The sequence below is a fragment of the Catharus ustulatus genome, chromosome 15 (assembly GCF_009819885.2).
Source record: "Catharus ustulatus isolate bCatUst1 chromosome 15, bCatUst1.pri.v2, whole genome shotgun sequence".
Classification (NCBI taxonomy): Eukaryota; Metazoa; Chordata; class Aves; order Passeriformes; family Turdidae; genus Catharus; species Catharus ustulatus.
The window spans coordinates 17,067,197-17,091,391 of NC_046235.1; the positions used below are offsets into that span (position 1 = coordinate 17,067,197).

The 24,195-nt window shown below is 45.4% G+C and overlaps 3 protein-coding genes across 3 annotated transcripts in view; all 3 read right to left on the minus strand.

Moving 5' to 3' along the window:
- Nucleotides 1–2,071: 2,071 nt before the first annotated feature.
- ATP6V0E1 (ATPase H+ transporting V0 subunit e1) lies at nucleotides 2,072–11,839 on the minus strand. Its single transcript, XM_033073391.1, has 4 exons — nucleotides 11,695–11,839; nucleotides 10,028–10,075; nucleotides 5,024–5,139; nucleotides 2,072–2,569 (listed from the first exon to the last, which is right to left on the minus strand). Exons 1-3 carry the CDS (start codon nucleotides 11,796–11,798, stop codon nucleotides 5,046–5,048), a joined length of 246 nt encoding a protein of 81 aa, XP_032929282.1. The 5' UTR covers nucleotides 11,799–11,839; the 3' UTR covers nucleotides 2,072–2,569; nucleotides 5,024–5,045.
- A 1,357-nt stretch (nucleotides 11,840–13,196) lies between these two features.
- On the minus strand, nucleotides 13,197–17,137 carry RPL26L1 (ribosomal protein L26 like 1). Its single transcript, XM_033073535.1, has 4 exons — nucleotides 17,051–17,137; nucleotides 16,087–16,259; nucleotides 15,137–15,277; nucleotides 13,197–13,369 (listed from the first exon to the last, which is right to left on the minus strand). Exons 2-4 carry the CDS (start codon nucleotides 16,252–16,254, stop codon nucleotides 13,241–13,243), a joined length of 438 nt encoding a protein of 145 aa, XP_032929426.1. The 5' UTR covers nucleotides 16,255–16,259; nucleotides 17,051–17,137; the 3' UTR covers nucleotides 13,197–13,240.
- A 1,409-nt stretch (nucleotides 17,138–18,546) lies between these two features.
- The window catches only part of ERGIC1 (endoplasmic reticulum-golgi intermediate compartment 1), a 59,827-nt gene continuing 54,178 nt past the window's right edge, over nucleotides 18,547–24,195 (minus strand). The window contains exon 10 of the mRNA XM_033073047.1: nucleotides 18,547–22,180. Coding sequence (XP_032928938.1) covers nucleotides 22,073–22,180 — 108 coding nt within the window. The 3' untranslated portion in view covers nucleotides 18,547–22,072. The remainder of the gene's footprint in view (nucleotides 22,181–24,195) is intronic.

A 24,195-nucleotide genomic window follows, 5' to 3' on the forward strand; every position in this document is an offset into this window, starting at 1 on the left:
ACTCGTTCTTATCTTGCTATTTGTAAAGAATGTCTTCTATTCTTTAAAGAAGTTTTTGCATTTCACTCCATTTCTTCTATTTTTGCCCCAGAGAGTCCATGACATTTAATTCTGGAAACAAGGGAGCAGCCACCCACCTCTGACAACTCAGCCCTTCACAGGAGTAAAATGCTTCCATGATTTCCACTAGAGGAAAAATAAACTTCTGTTGAGTCTCCAGAACAGTTTCTTGTGAGGGACAGAGATGCAGATATTTGCATTTCCTAAACAACATGAATAAAAGCAGTTACAAGCATTTTAAATGACCTTGACCTGAACTCTCACTCCACACATTGCCAGAGTTTATGACTTAAAAATCTTCATAACCTGGAGTCCTCATTTTTTACCCAAATATCTTTCAGCACAGGTTTTCCATTTCAAGCACAAACTTCTTTCTTTCATACTTGAACATTCTGCATTCTCTTCTGCTGTCAGAAAAGAGATGTGTGATAAAAGCTCTGGTACCTGCAATGTTTGTTAAACACCACTGGCTGAATCCCTCTCTTCTCATTTCCTGCAGTCATGCAAAAAAAAAAAAAAAAAACATTTTCCCAAGCAGTGTTAATTCCTGGCACACATGGAGCAGACCATTCCCCAACCACCAAGCAACATCTAGCAGAACAGACACAAAACATTATTGTTTCAGCTTCTTCAGTCCTGCCACCACCTGGCATCTCTTCAGAGGAAATATTAACCCCTCTGGAAAAGGAGAATGTCTTTCTGGGGAGCATCTAGGTGAAAATTGCTCTATGGCTTCTTTGTCCTGGCTTGGAATAGCTCTTTGCATTAAATCCAGCACCAGTGAGACACCCCCTGGGAACTCTGCTTTACTTCTCTCTTCTAGAGCAAGTGATAGCTTAGGACCTAAAATAGAAAGTTTGTTAAAGACAGTGGTAACACAATAATCAGCATTTGTCACTGAGTGTTTTCTTTTGGGATATTTCACTTCAGGATAAATATGACAAGCAGGTCAACATATAAATCTCAAATCTACAATGATATCTTGAATTATTTCTCTCCCTCTCTTCATACAATGTCAACATGTTTTATTCTCCACACACTTCAAAAATCAAACAACAACCTTCAGGTTTTATATGATCACTTGGTTTCAATTTTCCTAGGAATTATTTGGTACAGACTGTGTGACATGATGGTGTACAACATTGCATGGTAAAATACAGCTCTTAGAAGGTAACATGATAAAAAAAATCCAGTCCCAACAGCTGCTATGCTTGTTTGTAAAAATGGGCACATTCTTCCTTCTTGTGCAATTCACACTGTCCAGTTTTGGATCACTGCAAGTTAGATGTCAGGATCTTGGAATTTCCTGTGCAGTAATGAGTGCTGTCCCACTGAACATGTCCATGGTGCTATCCAAGAGGGAAAAGCCAATAAAATATTAACCACTCCATTATGTCCTTGTGCATAACAGTAAAGGGATAAGTGTGATTTATCTGGTAAGGAAGCACTCAGGAAGCAGCATTTTTATCCTTTGAAGCTGCTCCTCAGCCAACAACTGAGCAGATCCATCCCCAATCCCACGGACTGAGCTGGCACTGAGGAGCCTCAGGAATCATGTCCTGCCATGTCCTTCCCCAGGTCTGCAATTCCACATGCAAGGCTCAGGCCAGCACAAAACAACTGCAATGTTTGCTGTTCAATTCCTATAAATATCCTCCAAACATGCCAGGGATTAAATCAGCCTCCTGTCCAAATCTCTCTGAAGGTTTTATCCAAATTAACCACGTTACCTTTGCTACTCTGACTCCCCCTCAGACAATGGGAAGTTCCTGGAAAAGAAGCTCTCAAGCCAAGCATTCACTTATTCCTGCACCTTTCAGCAATTCTAAATTGCAAATTTAATCCTATTATAGATCTACCCCAGAGGTCGCCATACAGGCAACAATCCCCCATTTATTCCTGCTATTTTACTTCATTATAATTTAGCCACATCATCTAAATATCCTCAGCTCAACTCCAAGTATCCAATTAAACCCACAGAAAAGTAACAGTTAAACATGGCACGAGAACATTTTGTATCAAGCAGAGGATTAGTTTTATTTCCAGGCATGAGAAATTTAAGGCCAGATTTCTCAAGAATACAATTCGTTTGAAAAAAACAACAACAAAAATTTGCCATCAGCACGTGGTACCACTGTTTCTCCTCTCCTCACACAGTTTATTGCACACATTTCTGTCCAGTGCAAGCAGAACAGGGTGAGCACACAATGACAGACAAGCTAAGACCTGCAAATATAAAGTGTTATTACAGATAAAATGTGATTCCATGACCCGTAAAAATAGAAATTTTCATCACATCTGGAGTTAACAGTCAAAAACTGACAGCACCAAAGAGGAGCATCAATTGCATTAGGCACTCTGTTAAATGGAATAGTAGGAAAAACCACAGAATTGTGAAGAGGCCACTTGAAGAACATTAGAAAAGTTAAGGCATTACTGCAGGCTTCGTGTCCAAGCAGCTATGGAAAGGGCACCTCTGGGTCACTGGAGATTTTCATCTCTTCTTCACCTGCAAAGCAAGAGGCAACTCCATTATTCCCTTCCACGCAGACAGTTTGCTAATTGAAGGGCTGGCTGCTAACCACAGCAATTTCCATTCCACAGAAGCACTGAGCAGTGCTCAAGAACTGCAGATAATTCATCTGTGTGGATGTTTTCTTGGCAGTTTCATTTCTGAAGTTACTGCAAGTAGTTTTGGTTACATTCTAAGCTGGTAGAACAACTATTTCCCTGGAATGTTTTCACTGCTGTAACAGCACCCAGTGAGCTGGATGACAGCCCTTCTCCACTTGTTCCTGCTCTGAGAACACAGCCTGTGAATTCAGCAGGCTGAGGAGAAAAGGCAGTGCTGGATCACAGTTTGGAAGAGTCCACAGTGGATTTACCACAGCTCCAGAGCTCTGTGTGCTGCCATCCAAGCCATTAACCTGGTGAGGTATCAGCTGAATTGCTATAAAATCATCCCTTGGATGGGAGGGAGTGCCTGAAAACTCACAGCAAACTTGTGGAATTTGGCACAGATCAATCAAGCCAGCATATGCAGAGTTGCTCAGCAGAACATGAGGAGCTCACTGGAGCATTTTTAGGCTGCTCAGTTGGTAAAATAAAAAGGGTTTGCTTTAATCATCCTTATTTTTAAGGATCTTTCCACTTTGGGAGTTAGCACTTCGTTCTCTTTGCATTTTCCATACTAATCCACCCAAACCTCAACTGAAAGGAACAGGAGGCAGAAACAAGTGTAGTACACGTCCCCTGAATGCTGGAAAAGCACATTTCAAAATCCAGAAATAACTGGGTGCCACTCTGATGGGAATCCATGCAGTGTCAGAGAGATATCCCAGCTCTGATCAGATGGAATCTCACAGCTCCTGACGAGGCACAAACTCCACAGGAGCAAGGACAGGACATGGAGCATCTGAGCCCTGCAACAGCACTCAAACACTGCAGTGCTGTGACCTGGGACAGCACATCTCAAGCAACAAAGCACAGATATTTGAAAATTATTATATGCTTCTACTTTTCCTAACATCTCTTTTTCAGAGACAACAACCTTAATTTTATTCCAAAATCAAGCCAGAAAGGTTAAAACACAGCAGCATGTGCTATGCAGGCTGAAATTCTCCATTAATAAGTTTTAAAATGACAGCTCCTCAGAAACTCTGCAGTCATCTTCAAACACACAAGTCCCCTCTCTTCCTTGGTACAAATTTAACTCCAGTCCTCTGGAAAATCTTTCACTGAAATGGAGGGGAAGGCCTGATTTTGCTAGCAGGAGTCCAGAGGTTGTGTCCTGCCTGTCCTTGATGGTTTTGACCGTGAAGCCAAATTTTTATGTCCAGATAACTCCAATTTCAGATCCCAGGCAACTGATTCATCCTATGGGATTCAGGGATCTTTGTGCCCATTACCAAAACACACTGTTCTCTGTTTTAGCTAACTAATTATATGTTAGCACCCAAGCAGTGAAAATGCTCCTAGGAAATTCTGCTTGACTGACTTAGCTAATTACAGGCCTGGAATTGAAGCAGGGCCAAGTCTACCTTTAGCTTCTGCTTGGTGCTTAAAAGGAGCTGCAGCCACACACAGGCCCAGCCTGACAACATCCCTGTTCACAAAAACCTTCTCTGAAGGGGAGCAAATGTCCAGGACACTTCACAGAAAGCATTTAACAGTTATAGCATCACCTGTCACTGCCTGCTGCACTGAACTGTGTTGTACAAGGACAAAAAAATGTGTTTAATTATTCAGTTACCAGCTTAAAAACTGTAATCATGGCTGCTTGTTTCCACATTTCCTTCACTTGAACCCTCAGTTCCAAATGCTGCCCTCCTGAAGAAGCCCAACAGCATCAAGGTACTTTTAGCACAACACTTTATTTTTGCTGGCCCTGGAGCTGCAAGAACCACATTCCAGCAGCACTGCCCAGATAGCAAGCACCAGGCTCACCCAGGATTAAAGCTGCACACAGGCTGTCATTAAAAACAAAATAAACCATCCAGCTGTGAGCTCAGGAGATAAAGAACATTCTAATGGCAGCTCCCAGTCCAACTTCCCAGATGAATGAGGGCAATGCTGTGTTGCCTTGGAAATCAGGACAGGTCTTAGATGAAATGGTAGCAGGCTTGAGGAGAGGTTTAACAATTGGTAAAGATTAGGAAATCCACTTCTGGTAGCTATTAAAAACCACTCCAGTCCAATTATAGTTTTTTTTTTAGAAGTAATGTTTTGTTCTCCTTACAAACCCCTGAACACAGCACCACACAACAGGATAGAAATAAAAATAACTGTCAATAATTCAGTTCAAGCTTTTCATCAAGACTAACACCCAAAATGTTTTGTTGCAGCCTACAGACAGATTTCTCCTACAAAAGCTACAGCAGTTTGAGCACACTGCTCCCATTCTATTCAATGTCTCCTGAAGCTTGAACACACCAAACACATCAATAAATCTGATCATACTCACCTGCAAGAACTGCAGCACATCCTTAAGGCCAGTGATATCTGAGATACCAGATTGTTTCATTGCTTAACTGTGGCCCAAAGAGAGGGTTCAGCTGAGCCAGAATTGCAATCAGCCAACTGCAAGACAACCCCCCCAACCCAAGAGAGACAAATCAGCCAAATGACAGCTTGTGACAATGGCAAAGTTGTCCAAATATGAGAACTATCAGAGAATAAATGGCTATTTCAGGAAGGTCTAGGTACAAATCAAAATTCTACTCAAGCTCATACACAAGGACCAGCCACCAGCAATGAAGTTTGGCACCAAATCATTCTGCAACAGAAATAGATTGTCCTGTTCAACTGAAAGCAACACAAAACCACCTGAGAGCATTGCCCTCACACCTCTCTTTTGACAGGAAAGTGTTTTGAGACACATGAAACTCAGGTATTTGGGGGCTCAGATGGAAACATAAAAGAGACAGAGCTTTTTTCAGTGCCTTTGAAGCATCCCTTAAACAACAACCTCTGAGAAACATCCTCTCTCTCATTTGCTTCTCAGTGCACGACAACCTGCCCTTGCAGACATGGGATATTTTTCAGAGACTGAACAAAAGTGAATTTAACCCTGGCACAGAGGTCAAGGAACAGGGATCTGATGCAAAAGGGTACAAAAGAACACAAAAAAGACCAAAAAACATCCCCAATACGACACAAACCCAGCTCATCAGCACAGCAGCCTTGCACTGGAGCAGAGCACAAACTAGCCCTGCAGAAGCCACAGCCAGAACTGAGAACAAGAGGAATGTAGTTTGTGGAAAATATCCAGGAAAGCTAAACAGAAATAAATATTCCACTGTTAAAAGATCTATTTGCTTTGTAAACGTTACAAGAGTCAGAAAAAGCAATGGATGCTTCCATGGATTTAAATCTATGTTAAATACTATCTCTATAAACACATTTAGTGAACACACTGGCTCATCTGTCTGCTATTTCTAGAATGCTTTGTAAGGAGGAGAAAAAGCAGAGCAGCTTTGTAATGGGAGCTGCCACAAATGTATCAGAGTGCTTAGGCAGTCATGGAAAATTCCACACAAACCTTGATGCTCTGACCAGCAAACCAAGTGCAGGTTGGCTGCAAAACGCCTGCAACAGCCACGGGCAAGAGATGTGGGTCAGACTCAAAGAAAACACATCAATCCTCTTCACATTTCCCAAGCTTTCTTTGCAATGCCCCTTGCAGTTCTGCACGGGGTAGAACTGAGCTAAAACAAGGAGCTGAGCCTGCAGCAGCCCATCAGTCACACAAGCCTTGGAACACGTAGCAGGCTCTACAAAGGAATTAAAACATCAGCAAGACACCACTGAGAGCAGCCAAAAACCTTTAGGGTGACACGTTTCTACTTTGCTGTCCAGAACAGTGACAATGATGTATTTTGAGACCATGGTGTAAATCTACTTAAGAGAAACACAAATCAGCTCTTCAAATGATCACAGAATTTCTTTTGTGAGGGTTAATTTTTCCCATCCAACAGACAGATCCAAAGAGCACTGTGCCATCTGCCTCCAGCATCCTGAAGTAACACAAGTGGGAGGAGGGTAGAACACTAAAAGCCTGTTAGAGCACATTATTCCCTTTGTCAGTGCAGAGCAGGAAGGAACTCCACGCAGGAATCTCTCACCTCTGAGCCTCCCCAGCTCAGGCCCAGCATGGCAGGGAATTCAACGAGCTGGGAGCACATTCAGAGCTCCACCTATGCAAGCAGGCTGTGCTAAAAGCAGCGTGGAGGTTTGCAAAGGGGTGTGAGGGGCCGTGCTGGAGAGCCCAGCTCTGAGGGTGCCATTAGGGCAGCAGCACATTCCTCCCCCTGCTCTGCAGGGCTGAGCAATTTAAAGCATTGTCAGCCTGCAGCTGCCTTGCATTCAAGGTAAGTCATGGAAAAGCTTTTCCCGTGTTTGGTTTAAGTGATGCTGCTTTATACTGAGTGACAACACCCAACAAAATGCAGCATTCAGAGTAAAACAAACCTCTGGGTGCAAGATGCAATGTTCCAGAGCTGCTAAAAGCAGGTATGGCATTCGAGCCACCCACAGGGCCTTAAATTCTACCAGATCCCACTTAGAACAGTTACTGTTAATTATCCAGCTCAGACAAGGAAATTAAAGTCCCTTCTGTTGTTCCAGAGAGATTTTTTAAAAGGTCTTCCCACCACAACTGCCATCTGTCTGTGCTCGTGTTACAAATTAAGGTCCTGCTATCTCTGTTTAAATGTCAATTTGGGCATCCATATTTTAATCCTGTTAGAATCAGTAGCAAATAATACAATTTTCCAGGCACCCTGTCCTCTCTTAGGACATGATGACACTGTTCAGGAACTGCTTTGTGCACAGCAAAATAGATTTAGACCCTGACAGCACCTCACAATATGGTGCAACCTCTAATTTCTGCAGCAGGATCTCCTCTGACTTTGCCTTAGATTTTATGAGGTTCCTGGGAATGGTTTATTCTTCAAAAGGTTGCTGGGTACAGGATGTGTACACAAATTAGATGCAAATACCTTCCATAGAACAACCAAATGAATCCCATGTAATCAATATGGTTATTTAAAATTACCACTGTTAAATGTAAACACAGAAGAAATGGCTTGAAGTTGAAATGGGACCGAATTCAGTTCAGTGAAAATCAATTTGTCAATCAGGTGGTGTTTAATGAAGACAGGAAATTGTTTTTTTCCCTCTTTTCAACAGGAAAGGTGACTCAAAAGATATCAAAGCAGGTCTAGCAGAGACTGAGCAGCTGTACAGAGGAGCACAGAACAGCAGCAGCCACCTGCTAAGGACACACAAATACCTGGGACAGCAGAAATTATTTTAATCCAGTGAAGAACCCTCAGAAATAATTCTCTGTGCTTCCTTCAAAACTGGTATGAACAATTAAACTCTTTCTTTAATCTCTCAAAATTAAAGTCTTAAATGTTTCCAGTGCCTCCTCCTCCCCCAAGAGGAAAAAGATACAAGAACAATGAACTTCCATATGTTTGAACAAAACAAAGGGAAAAAGGTTGGACCAGATCCTTTCAGCTCCTTTCAACCAGGGCTGTTCCACAATTTTATACAGAATAAATGAGCAAATAAAAAAAGAAAGACTGTGTGATGAGGCAAGTTCTTGGAAGAAGAGGAGAAAAATCTGCTTTTTGTTGTATTCTGGCAAGCAGACACAACAAATGAAATTTCTGTGGTTGGGTACAACTACTGAGGGTTGAAAACATCCGAAGATTTTGCTGGGGTTTTTTGGTTTTTTTTCCAAAGTATAACTGGAGAAAGTCAAAGGAAATTCAGAAAAGAACAAGCAAGAACAGTTTATAAAACAGGCAGTAGGATTTATAATGGGTCTGTTTAGATAAAATAATCCACTAAACCTACAAATCAAATTTCACTGTACATTTCAAGAGTTCACAGAATTCAGCCAAAAGTTAAGAAATTCTACAACAAATGCATTTCCCATCACAACCCAGGGGATGCTGCAGATGCCACAGGGCTCTACTTCAAGGAAAACTCTCCTTCAAATAATAAAGACACCAAACCCTAAACCTCAAGGGTTTTAGAAGGAAAAAAACCAAGTGAGAACTTTAAATTTAAACAAAACTAAAGCTCAACTCTTCTCCTAATTAAAACCCACCCAATTTACTGTAACATAAATGCAGTAGCCCAGTAAAATCACCAAAAAAGTTGCATTTTTTTAAGCCAAACATTTGGGACTTGTTATGAGACTGGGCTGCTACAAACTTCATGTGCAGGGCAAGGAGACCTTCACAGCACTGAGATTGTCAAATTGCAATCCCAAATTCAGGCTGCTTGCACAAATCCTCCAATTTCTATATCCACTCAGCAAAACTTAATTTAAAAAATTTCTGTGGATACAAAACAGATCCAGGTTTGCTGGAGTTTTACAGTTAAGCAAGAGTGGATTCCTAGGAGCTCACATATCAAATAGTCTGAATAGAAATGAATTTTCTAGGGTATAATTTGGTATTAACCCTGAACATCCCACTATTAACCTAAACCAAGGCTGTGTAAGTTGTACCAGTCTGACCCAACAGGCCTCTCCTAGGACATGCCAACACTGAGATGCATTTCTGGAAATATTCACATTAAATTCCTTTGAATAGCATAAATAATACCTAAAGAAAGTACAAATACTACTCAGGTTCAAATGGAACTCCAAGTAATAATTTTTATAACAATTTAACCCTTAAGATCAAGCCAGACTCTTACCACTTTACTCTCCATAAAAAATTCTTTCAAAGTTATTTCTGCACAGCAGATTTATTTTTTCACAAGACCAGTCTCTACAGTCTTTAAAAAAAGAGAGAAAAAACCACAAGCAAGCTTTGTCTTGCAGCTTCCAGCTACAGCTGGCTTAAATCTTGATTAAAAAAAAACATTATATGAAGAGCTCTCAACAAGTCACTTTGTTATTGCTACCAAATCTCCTACAGAAAGGAGGCAGCCTCAAAATACACTGTGCATTTAAACAGAAATGGTCTTAATATATCAAAGTCTAACTAAAAAAAACACCATGCAGCAGCTTTTCCACCCACCACCCAACCAGATTTTGAGAATATATTCAAGGAATCTAAAAGCAAAAGTGTTCAGTGGGTTTGAATTAGTATTACCTCAGAATTAAATATAAAGTGGAAAAAAAAGAAAACAAACCCTAAGAATCAGGAAAATCTTAGAATTGGCCAAATATCATTATACTTGGAGCAAATGAGGCAGTGAACTGGAGAGGAGGAACAGCAAGTCCATGCAGAGGACAAGAGGAATTCAGGTTCCTTTTAAGTCACAATTTTCCAATTGGAAAATTTCTTCAGCACACTGAAGTTCTTTAGGAGTCAGAATTCCAAGAGCTGTCAAAGACCAGCTAAATCTCTGTGACACATTCCAAAAGCTTAGTTCTGAGGCTATAAAAAAGGAACTTGTGATGCCAACAGGAGTTAAGAGGCAGGACATTATTTGTACTTACAACAGGTAGCAGCAAACAGCACAGGTCACCAGCATGGTGTTGATAACCCTGCCAGGAGGAAGGAGAAATGTCATCAGGTGGGGTGTTGTGACTGACCACAAGATGCACAGAAAAACCCCACAGCAAACAAGGACAAGTTTAACTTTGATCATATGAAAGATGACTCAACGTGAACGTTCTGGCTCCTTCCAGCTGAGTGAACTGCAGAGGCTCAGAGCTGCAGGACTGACACAGCCCTGCCCAACTTTTACAGCTGGATTTAACAAAACCACCCTGAACAGCAGCAAAATCTGATGTGTGTCCTTCACATCAGTGAACCACTGAGGCTGGATGCACACAAGAAATGATTTCTCCAAGTGTGGAATTCTACTTGAAGAAAATTTTAATGTCAAATCATCACTTTTAATTTTATATAGTAGGAGGGGTTTACAAACTGAATGCAAAATAAAACCTCAAAGCTGCAGTGTAAAATTGTCTTTTCTTGGTGAAACACAACTGTGTCAGAAACCACAGGAAAGCAGAAAAGAAGGAAGAACCAAGTTCTTAAAATTGAAAATAGAAAAACTGCAGCTACACACACAGAGATGGGTTTGAAATGGGAGGAGAGGAAATGAGATTTTCTAACAATGATCTCTGCAGCTCATGGAACTCAGTGGCAAAGTGAAGTGGTGTTTTTAGTTTTTAAATTATAAAAAGGCATTTCCATCCATGTATTTTTTTCTTCCAACTGTGTAACAAAACCTCATGGTAGGTCAGTAACTTCTGCTGGAGAGGCACAGAACTGCCACACTGCCAGGCCTGGAAGCCATGTTCCCAGGGTATTTCTGAGGACAGGCACTTTTCCAGGCATAAAACACACATCAGGTTTGAAAGGAGGCAGGAAATATCAGAGACTGAGGAATACTGAGGGTTTAGATAAAGAACTGAGAGAAAAGACAGTTGGTACCTGTGGAGTAGAGGGAGTATCAGAGAGAGGAAGAGATTAAGAAGCCATTATCTCCTAGAGAAAAGAGAAAGACAAAAACTTGTCTGCTTTTTAATCTGAGCAGCCACAACCACTGCAGGCAAAACCTCCGTTTAGAAGCCCTGCTGTTGTCCTCAGCTCCAAGGGCACCAGCACAAATTTAACCCAGAACTGCACCCACTGCAGCCCTTCCAGCCTCACCCGTGTGAAACCAGAGGACGGTGGAGTAAGTCAGGAAAGGTCAAGTAAGGAAAGAAAGAGGAAGTTGTTGCTCAAATACCGCCTGACAATGAACCACCTTGACACGGGACGTTCTGTCTGCAGAGCTTTCACGGAATGGTTTGGGTCGGAACAGACCTTAAACCTCATCTCGTTCCACCCCCTGCCATGGCAGGGACACTTCCACCATTCCAGGCTGCTCCAAGTCCCGTCCAGCCCGGCCTTGGACACTTCCAGGGATCCACAGCTGCTCCCTGTACCAGGGCCTCGGGAGAAACCCAAACCCCTGAGGGGCTCCGGGGGCACTGCCCGGCTCTGGCAGCCCCAGGGGCGGCTGCTCCGCTGCCCCTCGGCCCGGCCCAGGCCCGTCCGTGCTGCGCCAGCGCCGCAACCTCGGGGCGCCTCAGAGCTCCGGGGCCTCCCCCCACACCCGCGGGGCACGGAAGGGAAGGTGCCCGGTGCCCGCCGCCCCCCGCTCACTCACCCGCGGTTCGGCCCCTTGGGTACGAGCCAGGGCAGGACGCCGCCGACCACCCCCCAGAACACGCTCATGACGATGATGGGCACCGCCAGGCCGCCGTACGCCATGGCCGCGCTCTGAGGGGCGCGGGGGCGGCGCCTCCCGCAAGGCCCGGCCTGGAGCCCGCCAATCAGCGCCCGTCACGTCACGGGGCCGCGGGAGCGCGCGGGGCGGGAGCCGACGGGGCCGCGGGAGCGCGCGGTGCACGTGCGATGGGAGCGGGGGTGCGATGGGAGCGGGGATGGGATGGGAGCGGGGATGCCGTGGGATGGGGGCTGCAATGGGATCGGGGCCGGGATGGGAGGGGATGCGATGGGAGCGGGGATGCCGTGGGATGGGGGCTACAATGGGATCGGGCCCGCAATGGGACCGGGGCTGCTATAGGATGGGGACCACGCTGGTATCGGGCCTGCCATGGGATCAGGACCACGATGGGATCGGGGCTGCTATAGGATCAGGACCACGATGGGATCGGGGCTGCTATAGGATCAGGACCATGATGGTGTCAGGACCGCCGTGGGATCGCCAGACCAGCCCGGTTCTCATCCCCATCCCAAAAAGGCTGCAGGCTAAGAGGACACAAAGCTCCTGTCGTGTAAAGGTTGGCTCTGAGCTCTCAGGGATTTGGGGACGAGGACACGACCCCACAGAGCAGCTCCACACCTGGAAGGGTCCCACTAATGAACAAACCTCAGGAAATTCCTCAAACACCCACTGAAGGTGAAGAAATTTCATTTTAAGCAGCACAAGCTGGAGGGACAAAACCTCTGAGCCCTCATGACAGAAATGCACTGCCAGTCCACCTGACACAGCTTCACTGTCAGCCCCATGAATGGCTTCTAAAATGCAATTTTCCTCAATTGCCAGCATCCTCTTTTATAGATTCCATTGTTGTTCAGGCAGATGAATTTCTTTCCCTCTCTCCCAGCAATTAGAGGCCCATTCACTGAGCCAGTAAAGTCATTTAACTGCAGGGCTGTCTTCAACTCGCTGCAGCAGCTCTCAATTATGGAGGTACAAAATGCCAGGAAAGATTTCCTCTGACAGAAAATTCAAAAATAGCACCACCAACAGCACTGAGACTGCTTCATCCCATCCCTTCCCAAGCCAGTCAGCTCTGCCTCTTTGTCCTCAAGCTCTGCCATTAATGTAAGACCTGAATTAATTATATATACAGTGCACACAATTAACATGTTAATAATAAAAAAGAAAGCCATGGAAACATCTAATGAAGAGACAGAAATACAATGACTATTAAGATGGATGTTTCAGGATTGCACTGTTCTTTCAGGTTCTTTACAGGGAAAAAACTGTTTTTCTTAACAGTAAAAATAGGTAAAAACCATAAAATACAGTAAAAAGAGCTTTTTAATTTAGTGTATTTTTTACAAACTCAAAATACAGGAAGAAATATTTAAACGCCGAGCAGGACACATCCAGATTTTTAAAAGAAGACACACAACAGGTTGAATTTTGGCAGTTTTTTTAATGGTGTCAATCAGGAAACCATCTATTCTTGCATCTTCTCAATTGTCTCCTCCTTGTACTTGCCCTTCTCCTTGCCCACCTGGCGGGACTTGGCTTTACGCTCCAGGATCTTCTTGCGGTCCTTGTCCAGCTTTAGCCTGGTGATCACCACCTGGAGGGAGCACAGGGAATTCAGGGTCACTGCCCAGCAGTACCAAATGCACAGAGCTGCTCCCACCACCACAAAGGCAGCACTCAAAGCTGGCCTTGACACTTCCACAGCTTCTCCAGGCACCCTCTGCCTCACCATCCTCTCAGGGAAGGATTTATCCAACAATTCCTGTTCCTGCCTCCTCAAACTGGCAAAGAAATTGCTGTGCTGGTATTACTGAAAGCACTGCTTGGAAAATAAAAGTAACAATCAAATCCTAGAAATCTCTTACAAGCACACTTTGTCCTTAATTCCTTGTGCATTTAGGTCTCTCTCAATTGTAATGCCCACCTCTCTGCCCAGGAGGTACAAACTGTTCACATAGCCCCCTGCAAGTCTGCAACAAAACATTTCTCTGATTTCTTTGCATTAATCATCAGAATCTTTCTGCAAAGCTTTATTCTAGCTCCCAATGAATGAAAATTTTCACAGAGTGAAGAACCAGCAGAAAATTCCATTTCTCTCACTGCTGTTCAGCACACAGATACATGCACCACAATGTCACCTTGTCAGTCAGATGTTGTTGCTGCACACAAGTCGTGATGTTTTGGAATAATTCTGCCCTCCCTCTGCTGAACACACCAACCATTTACACAGCAAACCTGTTACAACTGGATTTTTTCCACCAACACTTCCATCTCTGTGCCCACATGGCAAGGCTGAAGCAGACTGAATTCATCTGCTTCAAGCCAGGTTTTGGCAAGTTCTTTTGTTTAGTTCAAAATGTTTCCTGTTATGATCTAAACAGGCTTTGCCTGGTTTTCAGCAGCTCTAAATTCCTCAGGCTAAATCCAGACTCACAAGCATTCATTGTCACAACTGCCTGCAGGGACAATCACAATTCTGAGCATCTCTTTAAGCCTCTCCAACATCCATACTCCTCATCCAGTGCAAGGGCCACATAGCAAAGATTAAGGATTGTTTTAAGTGATTTTGTGCTTTGCAAAGATCAATCTCTTCAAAGAAGGATTTTACCAAGATTCCAAAGCCTCTAGCAGCTTTCTACTCCTAGAAACAGCGAGGAGTTCTTGGTTTCAATTCACATTTTTGCTCAAATATTTCCTTGAGGCAGCATCTCCATTCCTTATTCACAGAATGGTTTGGGTTAGAAGGAACCTAAAGATCACCTTGTTCTGGGCAGGGACAGCTTTCACTATCCCAGGTGGCTCCAAGCCCTGTCCAACCTGGCCTTGAACACTTCCAGGGATCCAGGGGTAGCCACAGCTGCTCTGGGCACCCTCTGCAGGGAACAATTCCTTCCCAATATCCCATTACTCTGTCAGTGTGAAGCCATTCTCCCTTGTCCTGTCACTCCATCCCTTGTAAATTCTCTCTCCATCTTTCCTGCAGCTCCTTCAGGCACTGAGGCCACAGCTGTGTCACCCCAAAGCTTCTCCTCTGCAGGTGAACAATCCCAGCTCTGCCAGCAGAGCTGCTCCATCCTCTGCTCATCCTGGAGCCTCCTCTGGGCTCTCTGGGCTGGGGCAGCTCTGCAGGTGAGCTCTCACCTGAGGGGACACAGGGACACAATCCCAACCTCTTTCCTGCTGCCCACTGGGATCAGCCCAGGGCATGGGGGGCTCTTGGCCACCAGCACTCCCAGGGCTGCTCCATCACCCTGACCCAGGTGCATTCCCAGCACTTGGTACCAAGTTCTGCCCACCCCCAGCATGCCCAGGTGCCCCCCCAGCCGTCCTGACAGGTGCCAGCCCCCAGGTGCCCCCGTACCTTGCTGGGGTGGATGCCCACGTGCACGGTGGTGCCGTTGGCCTTCTCCCGCTGCACGCGCTCGATGTAGATCACGTATTTCTTCCTGTACACCTGCACCACCTTCCCAATCTGCTGCCCCTTGTAGTGTCCTCGGACCACCTGCAGAGAGTGAACACACTGAGCCACGCTCCCACAGCGCCCATGGACAGCCACCCATCTCACCAACCACAGAGAATTCCCCAGGATGAATCCCCAGCTCTGCTCTGTGCACACACAAGCCACAAAGCCATAGTGACCTGAAAACTTCAGCACTGCCAACATGGAACAATGGATCAGGATTGTGCTTCCCCCCATTTTCCCTGCAGTAAACTCTAATGAGACAGCTCTTTGTATTTTTCACTTTTTACCCTAATTTTTCACCTATCATTGTATTTGTTATAAAAAAGCCACTTAGCTTGGCCTCATTTCTAACCCAGTATTTCAAATACCACAGGTACAAACAGCCTATAAAAAAGAAGTAATTATTTGCTTTATGCTTTATTGCTGGAAGTTTTTAATTCAGCACAATGATCAGTGCATGCAGCTGAAGTGCAGAACTGCCAGCACATTTGTGTTCCTGTGTCATCCCTGTCACTGAGGTGAATTTGGGTGACAGCTCAAATCATGACTTGATAAACTCAGATTATTTCAGCCACGCTGAGGGCAAAGCTCCAGCACCAATATGAGTTTGTCTCATCCTTCCCTTTTGCACAGGCTGCAAAGGGACGAAAACACCATCCCAGAAACACCTTCCAAAATCATCAAACCCAAATTATGACCCATTCCCAACTTGTCCCCAGCCCAGATCACTGAGTGCCACATCCTGGGATGGGCACTCCAAACCTCCCAGGGCAGTTCCAGTGCCTTTCCATGAAGGAATTCCTGCTGCAAACTGCCCAGAGAGGAGCCGAGGGGAGGCAGAGCGGTACCTGGACCTCGTCGTCCTTGCGGATGGGCATGGAGCGCACGTTGTACTTCTGCCGCAGCTCCTTGGACAGGGGCGAGGACATGATTTTCCTGCGGATGTGGGAGGGGGCATTGAAATGCCTTTTGCGGTTCTTGCTGCGGTCCGAGGTCACAAAGGGGTTGAACTTCATTTTGGCTGCACAAACAATAAAATAAAATTTAAAAAAAAAATCCAACAGTTGGAGAGGAGCTCACAGCACACACGCTGCACTTCATCACCCACACCCACGGAGTCTGCTGTGGCATAAAAAACCAATTTTAACTCTTTAATCCCACCACTGATCAACAAACTGATATCCCGGGCTCCAAGTAAGGTTGAAGCCTATTCCCTGAACTTCTCTGTTATCGACACACTCAAATCACTCTTCCAATCCAAAACTCAGGACGCTTGGATCCTGCCTGCAGTCACGCCACCGTTCTCATTTATACCAATTTATAAAAATGGATATTTTGGGCTCGCAGAGAGAAGTCGCACTGTCCCAGCACCTCCAATAACGCTCCTCACCAGAGCGCCCAGTTAACACTTCTGCAAATCCCAAACACTTCTGTTCTCTCCTAAACTTTAACTGTGCTACAGGATTGCCTGTCAGGGCACCATTGATGCTGACAGCAAAAAATAAATTAAACCAATAATAAATTAAATTAAAGGCTGTTTTTGCTCAACTCCACAACTGTTAAGTGCACACACTGGCACCTCCCATGCGGGCTGGGCTGCGTTATTAAATCAATAATGCTTTAGGACAGCACAGACTGAAGGAGGCCGAGCTCCCCCGCGGCCCGAGCTCGCCCCGTCCCGCAGCTCCGGGCGGGCCCCCGGCCACCCGCGCCCCCTCCCGCTCCCGGCCGCTGCCTCGCACGGGCCCCGCCGGCCGGGGATGGCCCCGGATGGGCTCGGATGGCCCCGGATGGCGGCTCCCGGTGCCTCACCCGCTGCCGCCGCTGCGCCGCCCGCCCGGAAGAGGAGCCAGGAGCGTTTCCGCTTCCGCTTCCGCCTGCCGAGCGCTTCCGCCAGAACCGCGCCCCCTGGCGGCCGGAGGGCACAGCTGCAGCGGGGACAGCGGGGACAGCGCGGGGACAGCGGGGACAGCGCGGGGACAGCGGGGATAGAGCCGGGATAGAGCGGGGACAGAGCGGGGACAGAGCGGGGATAGCGCCACTCCCATGTCCCAAAGCCCACAGGGACACAGTGACACTGCCCCCATGTCCCTCAGCCTACGGGGACACCAGTGACACTGCTCCCAAGGGACAGCAGTGACACAGTGACACTGCCCCCATGTCCCTCAGCCTCAAGGGACACCAGTGACACAGTGACACCACTCCCATGTCCTTCAGCCCAAAGGGACACCAATGACACTGCCCCCATGTCCCTCAGCCTCAAGGGACATCAGTGACACTGCTGCCATGTCCTTCAGCCCCAAGGGACACCAGTGACACCACTCTCATGTGCTTCAGCCCAAATGAACACCAGTGACACTGCCCTCATGTCCCTCAGCCCATGGGGACACCAGTGACACCACTCCCAAGGGACACCAGTGACACAGTGACACTGCCCCCATGTCCCTCAGCCCCAGGGGACACCCAAGGGCTCCCATGTCCCTGCTCCTGTGTCACTGTCACCCACATCCCTGTCCCCCTAACCCAGCTCACCTGTACAAACCATTTCCCTTTCAGGTAGATGTGGCACCAGTACACATTTTCAGGACTCAGATTAATTTATTCTCCATGAAAATTGGTAGAAATGAACCAAAGAATTGACTGAGACACAGCTTGGGTTGGTTTTTATAAAGATAGGCTGGAACAGTTTGGGACTGAGTTGCAGCAGGCTGGGATTTGGACAAACCCCCTCCCCAGAGCCTTTATTTATCATTTATAGAGTAAGGGACTTTCAGCACCACCCATCACTGCTGGAAATGTGAGTTCCAGTCACTGGGACAGGCAGGATCTTTTCCTGCACAAAGATCTTGCACAAAAGGAATTGGTTTCTTAAGATGGTGCAGATATCCTGAGCCCAAACTCACTGGGGTGTAACCTTTTACTATTTAATCTTTAATAATTGCCTCAGACACTGATTTCTAGTTATGAAGCAAGGCTAAGTGGACATTGAAGGAGGAGGGGGACAAAAATGGGATTATTTCATACACCAAGGAGCACAATGAAAGCCAAACCCAGCGAGTCCTGAGCACAGTCCACTCACCTTTCCTTAAAACAAGGAGGGTGGGACACTGGGTGCTGTACAAAACCCAGCACTCAATGTCCAGACATGACTCAGGGCTGATTACAAAAGAGCCTCGTGCTAACTTTCACCACAGTGACCTGGCTCCCAGTGATTTCACTGTGTGATAACGCTCAGTTCACTGAAATCACAATTAAAAACCAAAGGAAAAAAAGCCCCTTTAGATGGATTTTGCAACAAGAAGCCAATGGAAACATGTAAGAGTTTTATTTTTAATTATGGAACTAAAAAGGCTAATAGTTTATTAACATAAGGTTGCAAATTAAAAAGACAAAATGCCAGAACTCCTTAACAGTCTCCAATGTAGAAATGTAAAAGACTTGTGCTTTAAACATTGCTGTACCAGATGTGGCAGGGCTGCTCCTCCTCCCTGCCCCTCTCTGACATCCCTAAACTCCAAATTCAAACAATTCTTGTACAGCAGAGACTCATCACAGCCATTCCCAGCCCCGTGTGTCACACAGAGAAAGAGCATTAAATGAGAAATAGTCAGGAGCTGGTGGCACACAAGGCCACCTACATTGCAGATCTCATTTTTTACAGCGCACATCAATGCAAGTATTTGAGGGATCAGATCAAACATTCACAGATGCATCTCTCCTGGATGTTTGTACCCCATTTCCATTTTGTTCTCTTTTAAAAATCTTCTTCAGCAGTGCAGAAACTGCCTAGAATACACCTAAATTTCCCAACAGCTAGAAGTTTTTAACTCCACCATTGCATCCATCCTATGCCTCAAGTTCTCACTGTGGGGTGGAGTCTGGAGTTACAGGGAATAATTTAAATTGGGAATTTCAAATATTTCCTACAGGGATGTCTTTCTTGGAAACCCAAATACTTCTATCAGAACACTGAATGAAAGGGCAAAGTCAGAACCTCACAAGTGAGGGTTTTCTTCTGCTCTGACTCGAAATTCTTTTGTTTGCAAGGATGTTTAAAAGCACAACTAAGTTCATTTTATCTTCAGAAAATTAAGAATAAAAGTGAAATCTCATGGGTGCAGAGGCAGTAACTGCCTGGCTTTCCCATCTGGAGAGATGAAGAGCAGATTCTCCTGCAAACACACAAAGCATTTCCATGCCTGAAGGACAGAAGGACAAGCTCACCACAATTTCCAACAGCCCCAGAAGTGGCCCTGGCTTGGCAGCACTCAAAGGCTTAGACCTGGTTTAGAGAACCAAGGTACAGATTGTTTCTCCTGCCAGAATTTGGGTACAATTTGGTTTCCACATCTCAAAAAAAAAAAAAAAAAGTGATTTATTACTTTATTGCAGGGGATACTTTGGCAGAGAGAGCAAGCATGCTGAAGTGTGTTATTTCCAAAAAAAACCCAAACAAAACAACCCAAACAAACCAATTTCACTGGTCTGGTTTAGAGAACTGGCCTGGACTGCACAGGAGGCAATTTCACACAGACAGGGAATGGGCAGAAGGATGGGAATAACACACCAAGGGACACAAGGAATCTGCAACCACATTTGTTTGTGTCAAAAAAATTGTACCAGAGGAGACATTTCAGAAAATGAACTGTACTGCAAAGATCTCCCCTTGCTCAGCTCAGGAGAAGGATGCACTAAATAAATCTCAGTTTAAGAAAAATGCTAAAATATTAAAAATCTCATTCTTGTAATCCACTGCTCCCAAGCTGTCGGCAAAGACTCCCCAAATCCACAAGGAAAAATGAGGATATTTTAGCTGGGAGTTTCAGCTGGTCACAGTGGATTAGAGGAAATCCTTCAGCCAGCAGGAGAAGCAATTGCCATGGAAAAATCCCAGCTCCAGAGGGTTCCACTCACAGGCACACAGACACACCCCCCAAATGAACACAAGCATCTCATTTTTCAAGTTCCTTTTTGTAAAATGGGTAAAAAAAAGGTAAAAAAAATCTATCCATACATGAATGGGTACAGGAAGTTCCATGATCCAGTTTACATCTAAAATAAGAGCAATCAGTCCAGAGAAAGAACAGGGAAAAATTCCAATGCTGTCCCAAGGGCAGAGCATGGCAGGGGAGAGCAGCTGGCTGCTGCTTTTTGGTGGGTGGGTAAAACTGGCTCCACTTTCCCTGCTTCCAAAGCAATGGGACAATTTCATCAGACAATCAGGAATTCTTTTGAAATGCATCTGACTCTAACAATAACACTGAATATTCAACAATTCGTATCATCACAGCATAAAGTTTGGATATTTTGCCTCCTGGAAAAGGCAATGGATATCATCCAAGAGAAACCCTGCACCCATCTTAGAATTTACAGCACTGAGTTCAAGAAATTTAAAACTTTTTTTTTTTTAAAATCCATCCTGAAAGACTTAAAATGTGTGTATCCTCAGCTCAGGCATTCACAAGGCATGTGGAGACTGTCACTACTCAAGGAACAATTGATGAGGCTCTGGAAAATTCACTGGTGGGCATTTGGTCTCATTTTTGTGACCTCATGCCCACCATGAGCTGCAAGACACCCCTGGCAGGAGTTTTCCCCTCCCACCTCCGTTTTTTGGAGGCTCCAGAAGGCAAGGCTTGAAGGAATGGACAGGGAAGCTCAGGTACCATTCTAAGGGATCCAACAAAACTCCCAGCAAGGGTCAGCCAAGGGAATGCTGCCCTGTGTACCTGTGGGAGAGCTGTGTCAGTCCAGGGCTCACAAAAGATGCCTGACTGAGTTTGAAAGGAAAAGGGAGGCACCTTAAATCCTGAAAAGTCAGAATTCCTGTGTTTGACAGGTGTATTGAATGTACACACACAAAGCAAGAGAGGAAGCTGTGCTCATCCACCCATTTTTCTGAGCACAGAGAATATAAAACCTCTTTTCAAAAAACAACAACAACAACAATAATAAAGCAGAAGTGCAGAATCCAGACTTTTGGGTGGTCTGTTTAGAAACAGAAGAAATAAAAGCTAATGCTGTAAAGACAACTATTCCCTTTCAAAGCAAAGGCCACATAAAACTGTGTTGCTCAGTTTGGTTTTTACTTCATGCCACCTGTAAACAAAAGACTGGATATTCAGTTAGTGGGAAGAAATGAAACCACTTTTACATCCAGAGTAAAAGAAATGCCCTCCACTGCTGGGATCACAGGTCACCCAGGTAAAGGTAGCTGGGGAAGGCTTCCTCTTCTCCTTTTTTCACTTCTTTAGAAAGGTTGTATCTGAACAACTGAGCTTTCAACAGAAGCACAAAACATTTCTTGAGATGTTCTTTCTGCCCTCTGTCTCTTAGGTTTGCTGTGGGGACTAACACTTTCCACTCCTCACCAACAGATACATCACCTTTTTGGCACCATGGGTGGAATTTCTTCCTCATGTGTAATTTTGCCCTATACAAAAGTCGATTGTCTGATCATGCAAATCCTACAGAACTCCAGAAAGTGCCACAAGACAGTTCAGCTCTTGGCCATCTACTCCCTAGCTTGTACACTGCCATAGGAACCTCCCAGAGGACAGGCTGCCATCCTTGCTTAGATCTGACATGGCATTTCAACCTCTCTTTCTGGGGGGAGGGAATCGAAACCCACACCCTGATTCCACTGATTTTTCCCTCTCAGAGCTCTGAAATGCATGGAGATTTCTTTGATTTGTTGAAGATGTCTTCACTGAACTGCCTGATTAGAGAAAAAACATACTGATTCAATCAAATAGAAAATAAAGACAAAAACAGGTAGTGGTAGATCTCTCAATCTTTGCTCCTGTCCTTGGAGTCGAGGGTAGAGTTTCACTGCTACTGCATTTTGCCCAGCTGGATCTTCTTCCAGGCCTCTGATGCTGTGAAAATGCAGGAGTCAAGGATCCCAGCTACAGTAAATGTTCCTCCAATGATGGCACATATCTGGAATTACAGAGAGAGGAAACATGTTTGTCACCAAGGAGGGAAACTTTTACACAGCCTAAGCTGGAGGAGGGATCCTGCTGCTGGGGTATTTTCTGGAAGCACAGTAAGAACTGGGAGTGGAATTACATGATGATCATTCACAAAAACCATTCCCTACAGTGGAATAAATTAGTGCTGAACTCCTCATAGCCTGAGCCCATCACAAATCCCAGCTCCCACAGCACAAACACTGCTCCTTGCTGGCCCAAACTCCACCTAACTCAGCTTTCTGGAAGCTCTGTGTTGCTCACATCTTCCTACTGCTGTTTTCTGTTAGAAACACCACAGCAGGCTTTTCCCCATTTCACAAGATAATCATTTACAAACAGGCAAAGGACACAGAAAGAGCACGTGAAGGGCAGTGAGTAACAGAGAAACCCAGCTCCCAGTGACAGCACAGCTCTGCCTAACACTTTCCATGACTGCTCACAGCAGCCAGCTTAACTCTTTGTGGGGCAGAATTTTCCACACAAGATGTGGATCTTGGGTTGAATTAAAACACAAAATTACAGTAATTTCACAATTATAAGCTGCACCATTTTGACTAAAATTTTGGTCTGAACCCAAAGTGTGGCTTATAATCAGGTGTGGCTTATATATGGACAAAGAATGAAAAGTTGCTGTTTTAGTTTGGAGGACAGGTGTCTGCTGATAAAGGCAGGAGCTTCTCTTTGAAATGGAGAATGTAAACCCCCTCCCTCCAAATTATTATCATTTTGAAATCAAGGGGCTCTCAGGCAAAGATATGGGAATAGGAATAACAGTTCTTTACTAGGGAAATTAAAATAGAAATACAGCACTGCAAAGAACAAACCCCAAACCCTGGCACAGTCAGAGTACAGCCTGACACCCGTCAGGCAGGGTGTTGGCAGCAGTCCCATTCCATGGTGGCTGCATCCTCCTGCAGTGACAGATGTGGCTCAGCTGGAGCAGTGCTCCTGTACAAGGTGCAGTTTCCCTCCGGAGCTCCAGTGGGGATGTGGAGAAATCCGGTTTTCCTCTGGAGTCCAGTGGAGAAAGGGGCTCCCTTAGTGTCCCAAAACCTCTGTTTTTATCTTGGTAAGAAATGTTGGGCTCTTCCCCCTGGTTGGAGCAACTCCCAATGGGATGCAGTAATTTTATCAGTGCCACAGTGGGACTCAATGGCCATGAGCAGAAAATGACTGGCTGGAGGAAGGATGGGTTGTGAAAAGATAAAGAACACTGCCCCAGCTGGTTTATAAACCATGGCCATGAACAGGAGATATCCCATGAGATAAAGAACACTGCCCTGCCTGGTTTATAAACCATGGCCATGAACAGGAGATATCCCATGGAGATAAAGAACACTGCCCTGCCTGGTTTCAATGGATGCCCATTAGCAGAATATCTCCCACAGAGATCAGGATCACTGCCCCACCCTCAGCAGATGGTGATAGAACAGACACCTTTGATCACACTCTCTATTGGAACTTATAATCAGGTGCGGCTTCTGTACGGACAAAGAACACCTGGAGTCCGGAATGGATTCGGTAATTTGGAAAACCCGGACTGGATTCCTCCCGGAGTCCGGAATGGATCCGGTAATTTGGAAAACCCGGACCGGATTCCTCCCGGAGTCCGGAATGGATTCGGTAATTTGGAAAACCCGGACCGGATTCCTCCCGGAGTCCGGAATGGATTCGGTAATTTGGAAAACCCGGACTGGATTCCTGGTGGAGTCTGGAATGGATTCGGTAATTTGGAAAACCCGGACTGGATTCCTCCCGGAGTCCGGAATGGATTCGGTAATTTGGAAAACCCGGACCGGATTCCTCCCGGAGTCCGGAATGGATTCGGTAATTTGGAAAACCCGGACTGGATTCCTCCCGGAGTCTGGAATGGAGTCGGTAATTTGGAAAACCCGGACTGGATTCCTGGTGGAGTCCGGAATGGATTCGGTAATTTGGAAAACCCGGACCGGATTCTGCCCGGAGTCCGGAATGGATTCGGTA

What these genes read in the sequence shown, in the direction of transcription:
- ATP6V0E1 (XM_033073391.1), bottom strand. Translation starts at nt 11,798, where the DNA reads ATGGCGTACGGCGGCCTGGCGGTGCCCATCATCGTCATGAGCGTGTTC. An exon ending in CCCAAGGGGCCGAACCGCGG is followed by an intron (nt 10,076 to 11,694) that starts GTGAGTGAGCGG and finishes TCCTCCTGGCAG; the next exon opens with GGTTATCAACACCATGCTGG. An exon ending in GCTGTTTGCTGCTACCTGTT is followed by an intron (nt 5,140 to 10,027) that starts GTAAGTACAAAT and finishes GTTGTCTTGCAG; the next exon opens with TTGGCTGATTGCAATTCTGG.
- RPL26L1 (XM_033073535.1), bottom strand. Translation starts at nt 16,254, where the DNA reads ATGAAGTTCAACCCCTTTGTGACCTCGGACCGCAGCAAGAACCGCAAA. An exon ending in GCAAGGACGACGAGGTCCAG is followed by an intron (nt 15,278 to 16,086) that starts GTACCGCTCTGC and finishes CACTCTCTGCAG; the next exon opens with GTGGTCCGAGGACACTACAA. An exon ending in TGGGCATCCACCCCAGCAAG is followed by an intron (nt 13,370 to 15,136) that starts GTACGGGGGCAC and finishes TGCTCCCTCCAG; the next exon opens with GTGGTGATCACCAGGCTAAA.